This window comes from Phocoena sinus, chromosome 19 (genome assembly GCF_008692025.1).
Source record: "Phocoena sinus isolate mPhoSin1 chromosome 19, mPhoSin1.pri, whole genome shotgun sequence".
NCBI classification, from domain to species: domain Eukaryota; kingdom Metazoa; phylum Chordata; class Mammalia; order Artiodactyla; family Phocoenidae; genus Phocoena; species Phocoena sinus.
Window position 1 is genome coordinate 25,920,397 of NC_045781.1, and position 21,187 is coordinate 25,941,583.

The following is a 21,187-nucleotide window of genomic DNA, read 5'->3' on the forward strand; positions in this document are numbered from 1 at the left end:
ATTGTTGAGGGGGAAGCCAGGTAGTGGAGATTATAGAAGGCCAGCTGTGAACAAAAGAGCAGTGTGGGGACCACTTGGCTCTCCCCCTGCTGTCCCTGACTGTATGCCATCTTCCCTCCCCATTTCCAACCTCGTATTTTCTTTAGTCTGTGTCCTTGTGCCCCCAAGGCTCTTAAATGACAATATTACTGTTCGTTGATTATTTTCTGTCAGTTAAGTACAGTGCCCAGTGCCTTAGAATATGCCATTCTTTGTTTAATTCTTGTACTCCATGAGGTGGGTACTCTTCTAGGTCCCTTTTACAGATGAGGAAATTGGGACTCATTTGCTTGAGATCAAAAAGGGAGTAGTGTAAGGTGGATTTGAACCCAGGAGGTCTGGCCCTAAAATACACATAGTTAACCACCATCCTCCTTCCTAAGGGAGCAGCTACTTAATACTCATCTGGTGAATGGAGGAGAGAGGGGTACATTTCACTTTGGGCAGTCTCTGGCAGGAGAGGGACATGCTGAGGGGGCAGGCGGGCTTCAGGAGGCTGGCCAGCTCCCAAAGCCTCCTTTAATTAAACAGGCTCAAGAAGAGAAGCAAGCATCCTCAAAGCTCACCATTCCATCTTCCTCTCCAGGCTGTCTAACAACCGCATCACCTCCCTTGGGGCAGAAGCCCTCCTGCAGGCCCTTGAAAAGAATGACACCATCCTGGAAGTCTGGTAAGGTCCCTGGGCAGGCCTCTTTAACCTCCCTCAGTTTTCCAATCTATAAATTGGGGTGAAGGGAGAGAGAAACTTGAGAATTTCTAAGATCCCTTATGACCCTGACATTTAGTCCCATTCTGCATGTGATGGATCTGGTTCCCTGGGAAAGATGTCATCATGTTTCTAAGCTGGGACCAACTCTCTCATTTTTAAATCATGAGCGTTTATTCAGGAATGTCTCTGTTCTAGGCAATCGTGTGGGATTTGGGGTGTGGTTGAAGAGGGAAACAGAGAAAAGAACTCAGCTCTTGCCTTCCCGGGGTATCACATCTGCCTTCACAGGTCAATGCTCTTATATTAGACCCTCTGCAGTTCTGGGCGGCTGTTACACAGGATGGGAACTGTTGGCCAGTGTTTCCAAGTCTTATACGTAATGAAAAGCCATGTTCCTTTATGTATTTGAAAAGAGCAGTGCATCACAACTTCAAAGATTTCTCCTTCTTCTTTCCCCCTGGATAAATACATATTTATCACTCAGATTATAGGTAGAAAGGTTTCTCCTGATTTAACATGTTATGAGTGAATGACACTACATATGTTTCAGGCACTGGGCTAGAAACCAATATTTTAAAATGAGGACATTCCCTATAAAAATCTATCTTTCAGCGGTTTCTCAAAAAAAGCTGGCCACTCTGGAACTCCATTTAGAATGCCAGTAGTTAAGCAGAGTAGAGGACAGGCTGACCCCACTCAGCTGGGCAAACCGGCTCAGGCTGACCCTAAACTCCACCATGCCGATTGGCTTGGACCAGGCCCCTTCGGCTGCTGTATATTACATGCCTCATCCCTGAAAGCTCGTGAACCCTGCTTTACATATGCAGATTTGTCCCTCCCTCAAAAAGCACATCAAGGCAGTAGCAACTGTAGCTATCAAATGATGAAGTTAAAAATAAAGACTTGTAAAAATCTGTCCTACGATGGAGAGAATTTTCCTTTCTGTGCGATTGTGTAATCCCTGTAGCCTGTGAGGTCCTCGGGTCCTGGGTAGAGCGTGGGCTTTATTTTTTTCTTAAACTATCGCACAGTTCTGAGAAATGTCGCATTCTGTGTCCAGGGGGAGCAAGCTAGCATCAGGTTGATATTTTAAGGGTTCTGGTGTTATTGGCAGAGCTCGGGAGGACATTGGGATTTGCTCATTGCATTCTTGACAGATTCTGCTGTTGCCTTAAAAAGAATGGCCAGCCTTGGGAGTCAGGGCTGGCTGGGCCCAGCGTGGACTCTGCAGAGCCATGAAGGCTTGTTAAATCGTGCCCAGTGATTCATGAGCCATCCTGGCTGACAGAAGGTAAAACCTGCATAGACTTCTCTCCCAGGAGAGCTGCAGCTGGGCCGGAGGGCCAGGCCATCCAGGCATGAGTTCATAAAGCGGCAGCTTCCCGGTTGAAAACACTGCTCTGGTCCTGGTCTTATTCAAACCTCTTTGCTTTATCCCCTTCAGGCTCCGAGGAAACACTTTCTCTCCGGAGGAAACTGAGAAGCTCAGCCACAGGGACACCAGACTCTTGCTTTGATGTCTCCAGGTCAACGTTCATCTCAGTTTGTTTGGGAGCAGGCCGTGGGTTTGGATCCCAGAAACGGGATGACCTCTGACAGCAGTCCACTCAGATGGAACCTGGTCCTGCCCAGGGCCAGCCCAATAGGTCACCTTTGTTCTGGCAGAGGAAGGCGCATCAGTGCCCCGCAGAGCAGACTTTCCCAAAGCCTATTTTTCCTGTCAAGTTCTTCCCAAGATTCAATCCTGGGATGTAGAAGAGGGGCAGTCCCCCTCTACATGATGGGGCTGGTCTCGGGCCAACCTGACACGGGTCAGTGGAGCCACGGATGCCACTGCGTGCTTATTGGTGCAGAGAGCTCCACGTGAGGAGGGGTATTCAGGAAGCAACTTTCTGCTGTGTTTCAACTCATGGTCACCCATTAGGTTGTTCTCTATGTCTGGTTCCTCCACTCATCCTGGACCCCCGTACATGGCACTTCCTCTGTGGTTGAGGATTCAGAATACCGGCGTTCTCATCTTTGCTCCTTCCGTTACAGCCCAGCCCTCCTCCCGCCCTCCCATTCCGCTCAGCACCCCACACATCCCGGATGGGAGGGGCTTTAATTTACCCTGCTCTCCTTCTGGTACTTAAGACATTTTAGAAAGGGGACACATGACAGCCATGTGTTCCTCAAGACATTCTAGATTTTCAAGAAAAATATGACCACACTACAGCTGGTATCACACCTGGACCTTTATTTCCAGTGAAATCAATTACTCTTCAGTTAAACCTTTGGAAACCACTCCCCATCCAAATGCAGCTTTTTAAAATTAATCTGGGCCAGAATTTTGAACAGCCCCACTCTGATGCCTGTGAACTGAACTCTGGTAGCAGACTTCCAAAATATATTCATAAGAGACCGTTCCGTTTTATTTGTGCCAGGGTGCTTTAGGATATAAAGTTATGGATCCAAAGTTTACAGGGCGAAATCAAAGGCCCTTCCTTATAAAGCAAATGTTTATTCTGAATTTTTCAAAATGATGCATGTTGAAGCTTTTCTAAACTGTCAGGTGCTGTGCAAGTGTTATTATTTTAAACACTGTTATCTGTGAAAAACTGGTTAATATTTATAAACCGCTTGGTTTTTTTCTCCCAAGTTTATGTGTTTATAACAAAATAGGGCCATGAATCTTATGCCGCACATAATCGCAGAGGAGAAAACCATTGAGTCACCGAAGCTATCTTTGTTGAGACCAAACACTTAAAAATATTCCTGAACATTGTCAATTATTAAAGCACAATTTTCTACTTGAAGGCGGGAAACATAATGTTTCAACCAGAGAGTTGATTGCTTAAGGCACAAGCAAGTTTTAGAAATAGGCTTGCAATCAAAACACATTTGGCTTTGGTTTAGAAGAGTCTAATCCAGCATGAACTTCAGGCTGCGGCAAATGTGAGAAATGCGAGAAGGACCCCTGGGCCTCCCTCCATTCTCTCCAAGTGGCTCCGGGAGTCTCTAACAGGAGAAGGTTTGAGAACAGTTCTCCTCGGCAAGCAGCCTCCGGAGTGGGCCTTGGCGAAATAATTCTTAGCTGCATTTAATTAGCAAGGACTCACGTGGCTGCTCATCAAGGTGAAATCTGCTTCCTTGAATGGTTTCGTGTGTGTCTGGTTGGTTAAATGTTGTGACATCTCCCTGGGCCCTTGCCCAGGGAGAGCATGTGTGTGGGTTCTCTTTGTTCATTTTAGTTTATTTTACTGATGCATAGTTGATTTACAATGTTGTGTTAACTTCTGCTATATAGCAAAATGATTCAGTTACATATATAGGTACATATTCTTTTGCATTATGGTTTATCACAGGATATTGAAATAGTTCCTTGTGCTGTACAGTAGGACCCTGTTGCTTATCCATTCTATAGATCTTATGTCTGCTCACCCCAGCCTCCCACTCCATCCCTGCCCCACCACCCCTCCCCCTTGTCAACCACAAGTCTCTGTGTCTGTTTCTTTTCTCTCTTTTTTTTTTTTTTTTTTGCAGTACGCGGGCCTCTCACTGTTGTGGCCTCTCCCGTTGCGGAGCACAGGCTCTGGACACACAGGCTCAGCAGCCATGGCTCACGGGCCCAGCCGCTCCGCGGCTTGTGGGATCCTCCCGGACCGGGGCACAAACCCACGTCCCCTGCATCGGTAGACAGACTCTCAACCACTGTGCCACCAGGGAAGCCCTGTGAGTCTGCTTCTGTTTCATAGATAAGTTCATTTGTATCCTATTCTAGATTCCACATATAACTGATATCATATGGTATTTATCTTTCTTCACTTAGTATGATAATCCCTAGGTCCATCCATGTTGCTGCAGATGGCATTATTTCATTCTTTTTCATGGTTGAGTAATATTCCATTGCATATATATGTGTGTGTGTGTGTGTGTGTGTGTGTATATATATATATATATATATATATATATATATATATACTGTATCTTCTTTATCCATTCATCTGTTGATGGACATTTAGGTTGTTTCCATGTCTTGGCTATTATAAACAATGATGCTATGAACATAGGGGTGGGTTCTCTTTGTTGGTGGCATCAGGTTCTGTCTGACCATTCTTTCAAATAGAGAAGATCAGGAGGAAGATGGGGGGGGGGCTGCTTTCTCAGAGGAGTAGACAGAGCAGCCTGTTTGCATGGCGCCATCTTGCATTGCAAATTCATCTGAACAGAACAGACACCAGCCCTGTCATCAAGGCACTGGTGGGGAGGGCAGAGGGAGAGGCAGGCAGAAAACAAGTAAACTTGAAAATATATAAAATAAGGTCCACTGTGTCAAGTGCTAGGAAGGGAATAAAGTTTCAAGATAGAGGGAAACCTTTGGATTGGAGGCTGTTCAGAGACAGGTCCTGCGAGGAGGTGACAGGTGAGGTGACAGGCCCCCAGATGAGAAGGAACTGGCCATGCAAAGAGGGAGGGGGACCTGGGGGAGCATTCCAGTCACAGGGAACAAGCTTTACAAAGACCCTGTCATGGACAAGAGCTTGGTGGGTGTGGTAGGCTGAATAATCCACCCCCCCCCAAATAGCCAGGTCCTGATCCCCGGAACCTGAAAACGTTGCTTTACATGGCAAAAGGGACTTAAAGATGTCATTAAGTTAAGAATCTTGAGATAGGGATATTATCCTAGATTATCTGGGTAGACCCTAAATGCAACCACAAGTGTCTTTATAAGAGAGAGGCAAAGGGAGACTTGACACAGAAGAAGAAGGCAAGGTGACCACTGAAGTAAGAGGCTATACTCCTGGCTTTGAAGGTGGAGGAAGGGGCCTCATGGGCCAAGGAATGCAGCTTGAGAAGCTGGAAAGGGCAAGGACACACATTTTCCCCTAGAACCTCTGAAGGGAGTGTAGTCCTGCAGCTACCTTTGTTCTAGCCCCATTTTGGACTTCTGGCCTCCGGGACTGTAAGAGAATTACTTTGTGTTGTTTTAAGGCACCAAGTTTGTGATAATTTGTTACAGCATCCAGGAAACTAATACAGTGTGTTTGAGGCAAGCTAAGGGGAGAGTCCACCACATGGGTCTGCAGAGGTAGGTAGGGCCAGTTCATGAAGGGACTAGTTGGCCATGGGAAAGAATCATGGCAGGCCATTGGAGAGTTCTAAGCAGTGCAATGCAACCCATTTAAAGAAGATCTCTCTTGTTCTGGGGTGGAGAAGCGACTGGAATGCATAAAGGTAAGGGTGAGGAGAAGAAGAAGTAGACCATCTAGGAGCCATTGCAGGGGAGAGGCAGCTGGGCAGCATCAGGGGGTACCAGTGGAGGTGGAGAGAAAAGGATGGATTCCAGAGATATTCTAGAGGTCAATTCCCAAAGGTTTACAAATGGAATGGATGAGAGGGATGAGGGAAAGTGAAGACTCAAGATATCTGCTAGATTTTTGACTTGAGTAACTGGGGAGGAAACAAGTTCGGAAGCAGGAGAGACTTCTGTTTTGGATTTTCAAGTTTGAGGTATCTAAGTAGAAAGGTCAAATGGAGACGCCACGTTCTGGCGTGGGTCTGGAGCCTGTGGGAGAGGTCACCACCAGATATAACACCATGGGCAACCTCAGCATCAAAAGGGGAATGGGGTACTTGGGCCTGGATGATATAACCCAGGGATAGATTATGGAGAACAAAGAGCTCAAGAGGGCCCAGGTGGGACTACTCTGGTGGCGCAGTGGTTAAGAATCCGCCTGCCAAAGCAGGGGACACGGGTTCGAACCCTGGTCCGGGAGGATCCCACGTGCTGTGGAGCAGCTAAGCCCGTGTGCCACAACTACTGAGCCTGCACTCTAGAGCCCGCGAGCCACAACTACTGAACCCGCGTGCCACAGCTACTGAAGCCCGCGCGCCTAGAGTCCGTATTCTGCAACAAAGAGAAGCCACCACACTGAGAAGCCTGTGCACTGCAACGAAGAGTAGCCCCTGCTTGCAACAACTAGAGAAAGCCCACGCGCAGCAACGAAGACCCAGCACAGCCAAAAATAAATAAATAGATTTATTTAAAAAAAAAATTTAAGAGGGCCCAGGTAAGGGTGGAACTGAGATCTTGACATGTGATTACTGTCAGAGCTCAGAGTGGATGTTTCCTACCTTGCGAAAGGCCAGTAGGCCCACCAAAGGCATTCTAGGTATCTGCTAGTAACTTGTGAATTAGGACTCTTAAAATTCTCCAACAGGGAGGTTACCTGAAAGATGTGTGCTGGTGGCCAGTGGCTTATCCGGGAGCAGGCAGATTCCAGATCTGTAGCTCAGAATATTTAATTCTTCCACACAGAAAAAAAAGGTATCAGAGCAGAAGAATTTTTAAAGAGCTTGAGACTTTAATTAGATTCACCATCATCTTAGAAGAAAAAAAAATGTCAATCTGAGTGTTTTTTTTTTTCCCAAAACCTAGAGTGCCAAACCCAGATGCTGAAATGAATACACCCCACGGAAATGTGGGAGGCGGAATCCCATTCCAAGCGGGCTGCGTTGAGACTACATGCGGCATCATTTCATTATTGCACCAACACCTTCACGCCTCCTTTCCCGCTCGGGAGATTGGTGCAGCACACAGCGCTCAGGGCACACTCCCTGGCAAGGCCTTACGGGAGGGGACACAGGGCCTCGGGCCCTGGGTGGCAGGTTCCAGTGGGCAGGAAGGTCATGAACAACATCGAGGACTGGCCTGGGCAGTTGCCCTTGGAGAACTACATAGGGGAGACTGTAGCTGTGCAGACTGGCAATCCAAGCTCTTTGGATTCCCCAAGATTTCCTTTTTTTTTTTTTCTCTCTAAATGTAATCCCACCTATCATCACTTCCAGAAAAATCCACAAATCCAATCCCCTAAGTGCTACCCCTGCCCCGTCAATCACCTGAAAATCCTTCCTCTCAGAAAGGGCTGCATCTCTTCTTTATCTGGACCTTCTTTCTTGACATCTTCAGTTCCACATTCCCCTCCTCCCACCTGCTCTCTCCCACGCCCCAAGAAACAAGGGGCTCCTTTGGGGCCCACCCTTGCCTGATTACTGACTGGTCTCTCTGCTTTGGCCCTTGTCCCTCTGAGTGAGCCCATTAAAACATAAGTCAGATGAGCCAGGGCTCTGATTTAAACACCTCAGGACTTCCCATCCGGTGCCGGGTAAAAGGCGAGGTCTGCTGCTGGCCTGGACCACCCCTGTGTTTTCTCTGGCCTCACCCTTGTCACTCACACCCCCATTCTCTGAACTCAAGCCACACTGGCTTCTTGGCTCTTCCTTGGCAACGCCAAGCACACCACTGCTTCCAGACCCTCGCACTTGCCTGTCTCCTCCCACTGGGACACTCTTCCCTAGACGCGGCATGGCTGGCTTCCTAGTTTCCTTCGGGTCTTTGTTCGCATGCTACCACATCAAGGGAGCCGTTCCCTGAACAATCTACCTAAAATAGCAGTCCCCAACCACCTCTTCGCCCCTGCCCTGCTTAGTCCTCTCTTCTCAGCATGACCACCTGATGCACCCTTGTTTCTTCCTTCCCCTAGAATGTCAACTCCATGAGAACATGGGCTAAGCTCACTGCAGCATCCTCAGAATCTAGAACGGTGCCTGGCACATACTAGGTGCCCAAATATTTGTTGAATGAAGGGAGAATCCACCTACTTAAAAGGGGTAGAAATAGAAGTTTCTGCCCCTGGGGTAGATTCTGATAATGAGTCACTTTTTTCTGACACTGTTAGTGTCTCCTTCCTTAGGGAGGAAGGCTTCCTGGGCCATGGGATCATTCCTAATGTATCTACTGCTCAAAATGAGATTCTAGATGTAGCACAAAGATCCCAATGGAGAGCACGAAACCCTTTTTCTCTCTGCGTGTGTTTTCTAAATCACACAGAAATCATTTGTCATTGATAACAGCAAATAGCTCAAACAGGAGAACATGGATTTATAGTTCAGTTGGATTAGTTTAAAGATGATTAAAATAATCTCTTTTATCTGATTAAAAAGAGCTTTTAGGTGACCGGAGTACAAGCCCTCAGACAGAATGTTCAGTTGTGTTTAGCGTTTGCCCTCGCTAAGAGAGAAGCACATCCCCGAGATGGAGGGCTCTCGACTCAGCCATTGACTGAAACACCACACCGGTCTATCATGGAGAGAGCAGTGGTATGGTGTCCTTGTCTGTGGGGACGCCTGGTCCATTTAGCCTCGTGGTTTAGAGTTCATGAGTGCACACGTTCCTAGGACTGGACCCACGGGAGGCTGGATAAAAAACTGGTAGTTGCCATTTACTGAGATGGAGGAGTGGAAGTGTGAAATATCAGGATATTTCCTACCTCATCTTAAAGATGACTTCCTCAAATAGGCCTTCCCTGGGTACCCAGCCACCTTTGATGTGTGCTCAGAGCAGTTCTCCTTCTGGGGCTCCCTCTAACCGCCCCAGTTAAGTGATGGTGTAATTATTCGTTTAAGGTCTGCCTTCCTTGCCAAAGGACGAGGGTGGCATCTCTCTCATACACTGCCGTGTTTCCTGCTGCTCGCACAGTAACAGAACCACCGGTCATGTGAAGCCAGGGCCAGGCTGAGTGGAAGAGGCTGCGGGGTGGTGGGTAGACAGAGGGGATCAATGGGGCCTGGAGCCGTCAGCAAAGACCCCGGGAAGTGGGTGGACTCTGGCTGAGCCTTAAATGAAGGAGGATTTGGAAGGCAGAGAGGATGGGCATTTCAGTTGGAGAATCCATTTAAACAGAGGTAGAAAGAGCCCTGGCTTGCAATTAGGAGAATCAGGGCCCCAGCTCATCTCCTGGGTGACTGTTGACAAACTGTTTTCCCTCTCTGGACCTTAATCTCCCATCTGTAAAATGAAAGGCTAGCTTACTAAGGACTGTAAGTAATAGCACCATGACACCGTTTCCCATTTCATCCCCTGGCAGGCATCTCTCTTCCCTGTGAGCCTGAATACAGCTTGAGGATTGTTTTCAACACAATGTTCTAGGCAGTCATTACCAATTGATAGGAGATGGTAATTGAGATAAGCCCCGTTTATCCCATCTGGCTTGGAAGAATATCTGTTGGATGAATTTGGGCCCTGACACTGATTCAGGGAACCTGTGACAGGAGGGCTGACCACCGCTGGTAGGGAAGAAAGCCCTCCTGAAGCCTAGGGCTTAGCAGCACCCAAAGGACCCGAGGATGTTCTGTGCCAGGGGTGGCAAATTCAAATGCCTTCAGGAGCCAGCAGATAATGTAAATGAGAGACGTGTTCCAGCAGGATAAAATAGGGAATGGTGAGGAGTGTGGCAAACTGGAGAAAGGGAGTGGGCTTGCCCTGTCTAAAAGGATTCAAAATCTTTCTCCCTCTTCCCACTTCTTCCTCCTCACTGTATGGGTCAAGCAAAAACAGTCCTCAGGCTGAATTTTTCTTCCCAACAGCCAGACTGTGACTTCGGAGTCCTATTGACTTTTTTTGGAGAACCTAGATCTAGAAGGGAACAGTGTTGCCTAAGGCCACACTTAGAGTTAGGCCTGTTGAGTCTCATTTGATTGCTTTCTCCTGCATTGTGATCATGAAGATGGCTAAGGATGGACTAAAGAGGGACAAGAATGGATTGAGGTTTTCAAAAGATGTCCATTTCATTCTGGGCTCTTATGGCAAAGGAGATGGGTGGCCTGTTTACCAGTAATGTTAATAATCACTCCTGTGACTTATTTTATGGACTCACTGGTTTAAATTCTCCAGATTTTCAGAAATGTCACTTTCCACTGAGGAAATTTTCCCTCTCATGGTTAAACACACACACACACACACACACACACACACACACACCACATCTTCCTTCCTCAGTATTAATCACCTTCTCCTATAATTGGTAGTTAAAATGTCAAAGGAGAAGGAATTAATTAACAGGAGTATCCGGTGCAGCAAGGCATGCTGCAAGGCTCTGACACTGATTATAAAAAGCACTTCCTTAAATATTGTGAGCACTTTTGGGAATCAGAAATCTCCCTTCTAATTGAAAGATCCTTAACTACACCCCAAGTCCTGGCTGGTGGCCAGGGGTGCAGATCTGTGGGAGGCCTTGTGTGGAAATCCCTTCTCCATCACCCTAGGGAGACGTCTCTCCAAACTGGGATAGGTGGCAACGGAGGTTCAGAAACAGCAGGGGTCCCACACAGAATGTGAGGAAGAGGAAAAGACTTAACATTACTGAGCTCTTGCTGCGTGTCAGGACTTTACATACGATTTTTCACGACAATCCTGTAACACAGGCGATCCGATTATCTCCATTTTACAGATGGGGAAATTGAGGCTCAGAGCCATTGAGTTCCCTGTGTCACGCGGCTACTAATTGAAAGCGCAAAGGATTCAAACTTAGGTCTTATTCTAAAGCTTTGCTTTTTCGTGGAATCCTAAAATCCTATTCCTAGCTTGCGTCTGGGCTTCTCCCCACCCCAGCTCCGAACTCTCAGTCTACAGCAGTTTTGACAGCTAAGCCAAAAGCCAAGACCCGGGTGGAGCCGGGAGAAGCACAGCGCCCCGCCCCGGCTCTGTTCTTAGCCAATGGGGCCGTGGCACCCGCAATATTTCGTCCAATCAGCCAGAGCCCCCCGCCCCCCATATCTCCAGTTCTCCTCCCCTCCCCTTCGCTTTCCCTTTGGCTCGACCGAGCTTGACGGAGCGGAAAGTCCCTTCAGTCCGCTCCGGGCCGGCAGCCATTGGAGGAAGGTCTGTCACAGGACGGCCCAATCAGAGCGTGCTTAGGAACGCAGCTAGGGCTGCGATTGGTTAGCGTCGGGATTGCCTCCGCCTACCCCTCTCCCTCCCTCTGTCCCTGGGCGGTTCGGAGGCGGGGCAGGTGGGGGCGGGCCCAGGTAGCAGGTTCGGCTGCACTGGGGCTAGCGCGTTGGAGGTAAATACTAGGGCGGCGGGTGTGGGGCGTCGGGGCCGACCCGGTAGGCGGGCTAGCGAGACTGGGGAAGGGGCGATGCCCCGCCGCCCGAGGTGAGTGAATGAGCTGGCGGCCGAGCGGGCGAGCGACTGGCGGCCCGGTCCCTCGGGCGCCCTTACCCGGCCTCTGGGCGTCTCAAGCTATCGCGGCGGCCGTCGGGCCTCGGCGCCGGCCCGTTACTTGCCCCGGCCCTTAGCCGGCCGGGACCGCGGGGTGCTGATCCCGCTGACGTCAGCCTGGACTTATCCACTCCCCGGGGCTTCCCCACCGACACCTCAGCCCCCCCGGCCTTCCTGAGAGGGCTCCCGAGTCGTGGGAGCGTGGTCACCACCGCCAGGACCCCGGTTCAGAAGAGAGGACTTGGGGGTGGGAGCAGCGCAGGAAACCGTCTGCCCCTTGGGCCCCCCATTTACAGATGGGGAAACTGAGGCACGGGCCGCTGGCTGGCTCCCGACAGCCCGGGTTGGCATCGAGAGCCCCGGGCTGTAATACTGTCACATCGGTGCCTTGGGTTTTGGGGTGTTTGTGACTCCTGTCCAGGAAGAGCAGTCGGGGTTCTGGCCTCGTTAATGGCGTGTTGTGTTTTTCTTTCAGTTTCTCCCTTTCCAGGGTGAGGATGGTTTTACACAACAACCCGGAGTTCTTTAGTTGAAAGGTGCGCTCTGTTGAAGCAAGGTATTTATTCTTTTCTTTCTTTATTGTCATATTAACGATCTCTGGGGAAATCGTGAAGTCTTGACGGAAGATGGTGTTCCTGAGTTTGTTTTTCAGCCGGCTCAACTGCCCAGTTATTCATTTACTTGGCATCTTTTCTGTTCCACCCTATGGCATTTGCATGTTTTAGGATGGTTGTCACCTTCCAGCCACCAAGCTTTTCAGTCCCCATCATGCCTGACCCCTTCCTCTCCTCAGGTTCCCTGGAAAGTTGTATGCTTAGCTTAGCTTAGCTAAGGAGCATTCCCTGCTTGGCTTTTGATTTCGGGCTAATAGGGATCTTAGTAAGACTGTTCCTTTTGCAGTCATTGGCTCCAGGAGAAAAATCCAGGCCTTGAGAGAGGGTGTTCATTCAAGCGTTGGTTTTCTGCGCACCCCCTCACGCCCCAAGTAGATTGAATGGTCTAAGAATTTAGCTTGCTAATTCCCTACTGAGTAGTGGGTGGATTTGAACTAGCACAATATTAGGTGAAAATGATTTGCCGGAAATTCTTGTTGAAGTTCATGTACTGTGAATGTTGATAACGCCTAGAACATTCTCTAAGGTTCTGCTACAAAATTTTACAGTACTCTTTCGAAGAAGCCTTCCTTTGGAGGGTAACTTTAGTGAAGAGCTGATAAGACCAGGGCACTTGTTATATAAAACAACAGACATGCAGCAGGAATGATTTCTTGTGATCTGGCATGCCTAAACTGTGATTTTGTTCAAGGAAGTCTTTAACACAGAAGAAAGGAGTAAATTATCCTATTCATCAAACTTTTAGTATTTTGCTCCTGATTTTCACACTGTGATCTTAAATTTGTCAAGGTATTTTCATTGGTTGTGCAGAATTTCTAGGCATCAGACATGGTGTGAGAATCTAGGAACCCAGTTTCAAATGAACCTCAAAACAACTTTTCGTAATTGTGAAATATTCCTTATTTGTTTCCTCTTCTGTGTGTAACAATGAAGTGATATAAAGACTGACCGTTCCTTCATTGAGCTAGAGAATTAGAATTAGCATTTATTTAGGGAATTAGGTAAAAACCTAATTACTCTCAACTCCTGAGTCTTTTCTCTTTTTCTTCTTTTAACCTAAAAGAAGCTTTTAATCACTTAAACGATTAGGATGAGGAAATGGAAGTTTGGCTTTCACTGTTATCACCTGAGTTAACCAAGTCATTCATTCATTTCTTATGTACTGATTGTCTAACATACTGTCAGGCTCTTGTTTGGGCAGTGGAAATATAAAGATGAAGGACTTAGAGAGTTTACAGTTTGGAAGTGCAGTGGCCAGGTTTAACTCCAGTGAGACAGGAGTGTTTCAGGTTCTTCGGAGGACGTGAATATGCGGATGTGGGAGCCAGACTTTCTTCAAAACCTCATAAAACCCACTTGTTTAGGTACTGAATAAGTGTGTACTTGGGTCACAAATTAATCTATGAGGAAAACGGACTCTTTTCTGGTCTGGTCTCTTTTCTGGAATCTCTGCTGTTTGGGAATATACAACCTTGTTCTTTTAATGGGAAATATTCTTTCTTAAAATGCTAATTATTCTAGCCATCTAGAAGCATTTGGAAAAAGTCCTGTGTATCTTCTTTTTTTTTGGGTATGCACACTGACCTCCCTACCTGTTTGTCATTTATAATTATGGGCAATTTTTTAGTGTTGTAATGTTTATTCTGATATACATAGACCCCTGTGGTTTTTAGAACAAGTCACGATATCTCAGGAGATGCAAAATCTTACTGAATTTCATCTGTTTTTGTTTTCTTTGGTGAAGTTCTTTGAACAATAACCTGATAACTTGAGAATCAAAACGACATTGTTTCTTCTAGATAAGTTAACCATTGTCACTTTCATGTAGCTAGTGCTGTTCATCTGTACTATTATTATCTTTTAGAACTAATTTGGACCTTTAATATTTTCATATGAAACTTATTTCTCAGTCATCTTCTTTTCATTGCATTTGATAGGAAACTGATATTTGTGCCTTCCCACCCTCACTTGGTTTAATGACTTTATTGTAATACAATTAAATTCTCCTTTACTCAGAATCCAGACCATCAACAAGCTTAGATAACCAGATATATTTTCAAATCTATCTGACCCTGAATCTCATCTGAAGTGTTGTCAAAAGAAAGTCCTGTTCAGTATGGTTTTAGCGTTAAAAATATTATTGTATTCCAACTCTTTGATAATCTTCATTCAGTACTTATAGTATTTATCAGGATATTCATAATTACTCAGTTTTTTGGCCTGAAATAAGTATGATGGTATTTTAGATGAATCGTTTGTGATACATTTACACTCAAAGTGAAGTACAGTATATTGTTAGAGGCAATTGTTAAACAATTAGACCTGGAAGGTAGTAAAAGAACACAAATGATGGCAGCCATCAACCTTAAATCTTCTGTATTTTTCAGTGTCTAACACTGTGCTGAGTCCATAAAAATACTAAACTAACAAAGCTTGATTGATAAAGAACTCACTGACAATGTGATTTAAATCCTTCCCATGTGGTCTTGAGTCAGTTTTTACTGCTTGGGGCTCTTTAAGACTTAATTTTAGTGTTGTGCATATCCCAGTGAAAGGAGAATGTGAGCATCCTATTCATTTCTACAGGGAAGAAAGTCTGTATTAGCATATTCTGCTGTAATGCCAGTAAGTTGAGATATTAATGTTCATTAAATTTGTCTTATATACCTCTAATAGAGCCATAAAGTTCCCTGTTCAACTTTCTCTATCAGTTGCAATGAGGGGAATCAAGTTTTAATATGATAATTCCAAACCTATTCTTTCTTCATGTATTCTTTTTCAAAGAGGAAAAACCACATCCTTTTTACTTTTTGGATAACGCTTTTTAAATATTTTATAACTTTTGCTTTGGCTGTTCTAGTTGTCTAACGTGACCCATGCTGTTAATGAGTTAAGCTCACTCTGACTTGTGCTAATGCAAGTCAGAAAAAAGTTACTACTAGTTGTGTAGTTAACTTTAAAATACAGTTCTTATTAACTATTATTAAATTGCCCTCAACCTTTTTATAAACCAAAGTAGTTATATTTTACTGTGGACTGTCTCTTAAATGATTTGCAAAAAACCAATCTTGTAATCAAATTCATCTAAAATAGGGTGTCCTAATGCCTTCCATACAGTGATTTAGTTTTGTCTTGGTAATATTCCACTAGCACTGGTGGTTTTTATTTTAAATCATGACATGGATTGTTAAGCTAGAGCATCAATACAGCAGAAGTTGTTGGCATATACTAATTATTAAGATTCAAGGAATTTCTTAATTTTAATATTTGAAGATATAATTTGTAGGAACTTAAAAGATTTCTTTTCAAAATAGAATTGCCATACTTTAAAAACAATTTTTGGCCAAAAATATTTAAATATATTCTAAAGAGAACAAAACAACTTCACTTTTTTAGGAGTTGCTTTTTGACCGTCTCATCCTTCCGGGAGCAACCGAAATAATGTCTATGCAATAAAGCCTATGCACTTTACTCCTAAAAGACCCGTTCAGAATTTATGCATTCCTCTTTTTTTATTGTTTTGTTTGTTTTTTTTAAAACACACAACCGTATTTCATCACCTGGCTTCCCAGAACTCATTAGAAGCAATAAGTTGGAAAGCAGCAAGGCTGTAAAATAAGTCAAATGCATGTTGCAGGAAACCACAGAAAATGGCTGATGGCAGGGGAAAACCATAGACTGTAAATCTACAGAAGGCAGACGAAGAACTCAGAAAGCGTGACGTAAAGCCTCATTACAAAGTAACGAACACGCTTGCATATTGAGGGTCACACCTAATAATTTATATTCATGTTGATAATTCAGTGATCAAGATAAAAATGAGGCTATTTCCTTGTTGAAAAGTGCTGACATTTAAAAAGAATTTTAGTCAGCAATAACAAATACTTCGTTTGAGGACTTTTAAGGAATAGAGCCAAATTATGGTTTGGGTCGCCTTCCTAAGGGGTCTTGTTTATATGGGGTTTCCACAGGTGTCTTATATAAGTAGCAAACATAAATTGATCCTATTCCTGCTGAAGAGACAGTGCCCTCAAGTGGAATTAAGACAAACACATTATAAAAAAAAGAAAAGAAAAAAAAAGAGAGAGAACCACTTTATGCTGCTTGCCCTCACTAAATATTGTGCATATATTTCGATAATGTTGGCTTGAGGAGGTGCCAAGCCCTTTACCCTGTCTTGGGTGATCTTCATGTCTCATTCTGGCTTGCAGAGGGACAGACTTTGAAAACTTTACCGTTATAGAGAACCTCACTATCTACCAGTGCGTTCTAAAAGAAATGTTATTCCGTGTGTAGATTTGCCAGATTACACATTTAATCATTAAGCTAAATGGTTAAACTTAAAATTTGGCTCTTAAGTTTTAGGAGTATTTATCTTTTAATTCCAAGAATAAAATAGATAAATATGATAGTGCTATCATCTGCTGCTATTACCCAGAATAATGGAAATGGCTATGGCTACCTCAGAGAAGGATGGAATAAATACCGTATTCAGAAACCGAATAGCCACATGCATGTGACAGAGAATACCTAAGAACTATTGTTTTCAGTAAGATAATTAATTAACATAATGAATTAAAGTCTTTACTTGAATTGATGAAATTGTGTAGTTTTAAACCCGTGATTCCAGTAGGGTTGAGAAGGCTATTTTAATTGCAAAAGATTAGTATTCTTGTAAAAATTTTTAATGAAAAATTGAAACTGGAAAAGAAATAATCTTTCATGTATTCCTTTCTAGTATACATAGTTAAACTTGTGGTATAAAAACATTTTATATTTGATGCTGTACTGCAGTTATATTTCTTCCTTATGTAGTCCAAGTTTTGATGGCTATAAAATTGATTTTTAAGATATATTTAATAGTAAGCAGATTTATAATATCTGATATTTATGATTGAGAGAAATTAAATGATAGCTATGATTAATACTATTAACATTTGCCTAAGGACAAAATGTTCAAGATTAAGGAAATGAAACTGAGTTAGAAAAAATGTTCCATTATTAAACTGTGGTACACAGATAAATGAATTGTGGTTGAAGTTTCAGAATGTGATTTTATGGTATTTTTATTGATAAAAATGTTCAATATAATAATTGTGATGGGTAACTTTTTACTTAAACTACCTGTACAGATATATATATAAATAGCCTTTTTGATTTGTGTGTGTTGCCCAAATATAGCAGCTTATCCATTTAAGTTAGGCAGGATCTATTAAAACTTCTACTTCTGAAAGTTTGAAAATGTCAGAATATGTATATAAGGTTATCTTTTACTAGAATTTGAATTCATAAATTTCATGCCTTGGAAACAAACATTATTGTATTGTCTTTGGAGATAATTTACAATTGAATCTCCTTAATTAAATATGTGAGATTACAGTAGAAACAAGTAATATAGTATATCTTTTAACCTTTTAAGATATTTTTGGAAGTATGTCATTAGTGTGTGTTTTTACTAGTCCAATGAAGAATTTAAAAAGTCTTTGACCATAATTTTAGCTCACAGTAGAGTGAAATGTAAAGTTTCTTTTTGCTTGTCCTCCAGGCGTTTTGATTTGCTGTCTTTTTACAGCATGGACACCAGATTGCTAAAAACATGCTTTGGGACTGCCAGTGAATTTATCTTTTGCAGTTTTACTACACACTTAGTAGTTCCCTTTTTTTTGAGTTAATGTTTTGGAGTTAATATCACAATGAGTTCGGGCTTATGGAGCCAAGAAAAAGTTACTTCACCCTACTGGGAAGAGCGGATTTTTTATTTGCTTCTTCAAGAATGCAGTGTTACAGACAAACAAACACAAAAACTCCTTAAAGTACCAAAGGGGAGTATAGGACAGTATATCCAAGACCGTTCTGTGGGGCATTCAAGGCTTCCTTCTACAAAAGGCAAGAAAAATCAGATTGGATTAAAAATTTTAGAGCAACCACATGCAGTTCTGTTTGTTGATGAAAAGGATGTTGTAGAAATAAATGAAAAATTCACAGAGTTACTTTTGGCAATTACCAATTGTGAAGAGAGGTTCAGCCTGTTTAAAAACAGAAACAGACTAAGTAAAGGCCTCCAAATAGATGTGGGCTGCCCTGTGAAAGTCCAGCTGAGATCTGGGGAAGAAAAATTTCCTGGAGTTGTACGCTTCAGAGGACCCTTATTAGCAGAGAGGACAGTATCGGGAATATTCTTTGGAGTAGAATTACTGGTAAGTTTGATAAGCCATTTTAGTGGGCTGTGTGTATGTGTGTCTGTGTCTGTGTGTGCACACGTGTTTTTTCCCCTTTTAAATACAAAATAAGTTTTCCCAGAAATCTTCTGTAATTTTTAATATTCATAATCCTTAGGATTTACTTTCTAATGGTAAATTGAGATGATGCAAAGATGCTGCATTGAAAACTTTTAAAAACTACCTACTATAGTAGGAAATGCAAGTAGATGATGTAATTATTGAAGACTTTCATATCTTAGAAATTTTAACATTGAATGTTAAAAATGAACTCTATCGATTGTAAGCGAATTCTTTACTTAAAATTGTTACTTATCCTGTGATATTATCATCTGTAGGTTTCTCACTTTTTCTTAAAGTGTACTATTAAGTAGTGAATTTTGGTCATATAAGTTGCAGCAGTTTCGACTTGCTTATAGTTGTCCCTGATAATGTACGTGAAAATCATCTTGGAATTTGTTTCTACTGAAAAGAGAACGAAGAACTCTGTGATAATGTTTCCAAAATTAATATTAATTCTCAAGAACTTAAATGTCAGTTATATTTTGACATTCTTGCAAGTAGAATTTCATGCCTTGTTTGCTTTTTGTTTTTGTTTTTGTTTTTGCGGTACGTGGGCCTCTCACTGCCATGGCCTCTCCCGCCGCGGAGCACAGGCTCCGGACGCGCAGGCTCAGCGGCCATGGCTCACAGGCCCAGCCGCTCCGCGGCATGCGGGATCCTCCCGGACCGGGGCACGAGCCCGTGTCCCCTGCATCAGCAGGCGGACTCTCAACCACTGCGCCACCAGGGAAGCCCTTGTTTGCTTTTTTATTTAATTTTTTAAAGCAGCAATTGTAAAACAATTGGAGATTTGAATCCTAACTATGCCATTTGCTAGCTGGGTTACCAGGTTATTTAAGCAAGCCACTTCTCTAAATCTGCTTCCTCTTCTGTAAAATAGTAATATTATACACAACTTGCAGTGTTTTTGTGATATATTGATTCAGGATTTAGCACAGTGGCTGGCATACAGTAAGTGCTCAATAAATGGAGCTAGCATTACTGTCATATTAAAGTTTTCTTTTTATGACAAAATTTTTGTTAAAATCACAATGTAGAATCTAGCCCAAGCTCTCTCACAGTAATGATTTGAAATGATCAAGTAATTTTATTTCAGCATCAGATAGTTTCTTCCTTATTTTTTAAGCACCCTAAATTCAATATCAACTTCTAATATATTTCTTATATGTGTCATTTAGAATTTGTTCAGTGATTTCTCTGAAGTCCCCAGAGTGGATCTTTTTCCTTAGGGATCATCTTTCTCTATCAGTCAATCGTTTTTTTTTTCTCTCATTTAAAAACTAGGAAGAAGGTCGTGGCCAAGGTTTCACTGATGGGATATATCAAGGGAAACAGCTTTTTCAGTGTGATGAAGATTGTGGAGTATTTGTTGCATTGGACAAGCTAGAACTCATAGAAGATGATGACACTGGATTGGAAAGTGATTATGCAGGTCCAGTGGACACAATGCAAGTTGAGCTTCCCCCTCTGGAAATAAACTCCAGAGTTTCTTTGAAGCTTGGAGAAACTATAGAATCTGGAACAGTTATATTCTGTGATGTTTTGCCAGGCAAAGAAAGCTTAGGATATTTTGTAGGTGTGGACATGGTAAGAAACTTTTGAATTATGTTATCTTTATGAATATATCTATTAGCTTTATGACCAATTTAGGTACAAATTAAACACTTTGAATATCTAAAATGGACTAATTTGTAGCAATTTAAAGAACACTTTATAATTTGTCTTTGGTAGAGGAACATTGATAGGGGACAGGAGTCTAGCTGTAGATTTACACTTACTCGTTTTTCCAGTTTGAATAAACTGGAATAATGTTTTCAGTCTTTAAATTTGCTCTATAATTGCTGACCAATAAGCAGAAAAAAACCCCACTGAAATATATTGCATGATGTCTTATTTTTCTTTAGTTTGAAAAGGGTTTTTTTCTGTAATCTTTCTCTTTTTGTAATATTTTGCTGAATTTAATTGGCTGATCTGATTTTAATGAGTAGTGTGTAAAAGTCATTCCTGGAAAATATCAATAACCTGAATCGAGGAAAGGCACATTGCTTTAGAGGAAAAGACAATTAGAGTGTCTTCTTAGGATATAATTCACTCAAAAGAGGTTTTTTTTTTTACTGTGATAAAATATATGTGACATAAAATTTACCAATTTAACCACCTTAAAGTGACACTGAGTACATTCACATTTTTGTGCACCCATCACCCCTATTCATCTCCAGCCCAAAATGAAACTCTGTACCTATTAAATGATAACTCCCTATTACTCACTCCTTTCAGCCAGTATTCTACTGGTAACCAGAATTCTTTCTGTCTCTGTGAATTTGCTTATTCTAGGTGCTTCATTAAGTGGAATCATACAATATTTGTCCTTTTGTTTGTGTCACTTATTTTTTTTTTTTTTTTTTTTTTTTTTTTTTGCGGTACGCGGGCCTCTCACAGTTGTGGCCTCTCCCGTTGCGGAGCACAGGCTCTGGACGCGCAGGCTCAGCAGCCATGGCTCACG

The 21,187-nt window shown here is 43.0% G+C and overlaps 2 protein-coding genes across 16 annotated transcripts in view; both read left to right on the forward strand.

Moving 5' to 3' along the window:
* NOD2 (nucleotide binding oligomerization domain containing 2) overlaps positions 1-3,385 on the forward strand; it is a 34,444-nt gene extending 31,059 nt beyond the window's left edge. For 10 of the 12 annotated variants that reach the window (XM_032613247.1, XM_032613242.1, XM_032613239.1 and 7 more), the window contains 2 exons: positions 626-709; positions 2,193-3,385. In XM_032613247.1, the coding sequence (XP_032469138.1) occupies positions 626-709; positions 2,193-2,265 (157 nt within the window). In that variant the 3' untranslated portion in view covers positions 2,266-3,385. Of the gene's footprint in view, positions 1-625; positions 710-2,192 lie in introns of those variants that run through there. The other 2 variants (XM_032613251.1, XM_032613250.1) reach the window with 2 other exon arrangements.
* Positions 3,386-11,552: 8,167 nt separating this feature from the next.
* Positions 11,553-21,187, forward strand: part of CYLD (CYLD lysine 63 deubiquitinase) — a 62,228-nt gene continuing 52,593 nt past the window's right edge. The window contains exons 1-4 of one of the 4 annotated variants that reach the window (XM_032612297.1): positions 11,553-11,631; positions 12,265-12,345; positions 17,949-18,600; positions 19,969-20,271. In XM_032612297.1, coding sequence (XP_032468188.1) covers positions 18,097-18,600; positions 19,969-20,271 — 807 coding nt within the window. In that variant the 5' untranslated portion in view covers positions 11,553-11,631; positions 12,265-12,345; positions 17,949-18,096. Of the gene's footprint in view, positions 11,724-12,264; positions 12,346-17,948; positions 18,601-19,968; positions 20,272-21,187 lie in introns of all 4 variants that reach the window. The other 3 variants (XM_032612295.1, XM_032612298.1, XM_032612296.1) reach the window with 3 other exon arrangements.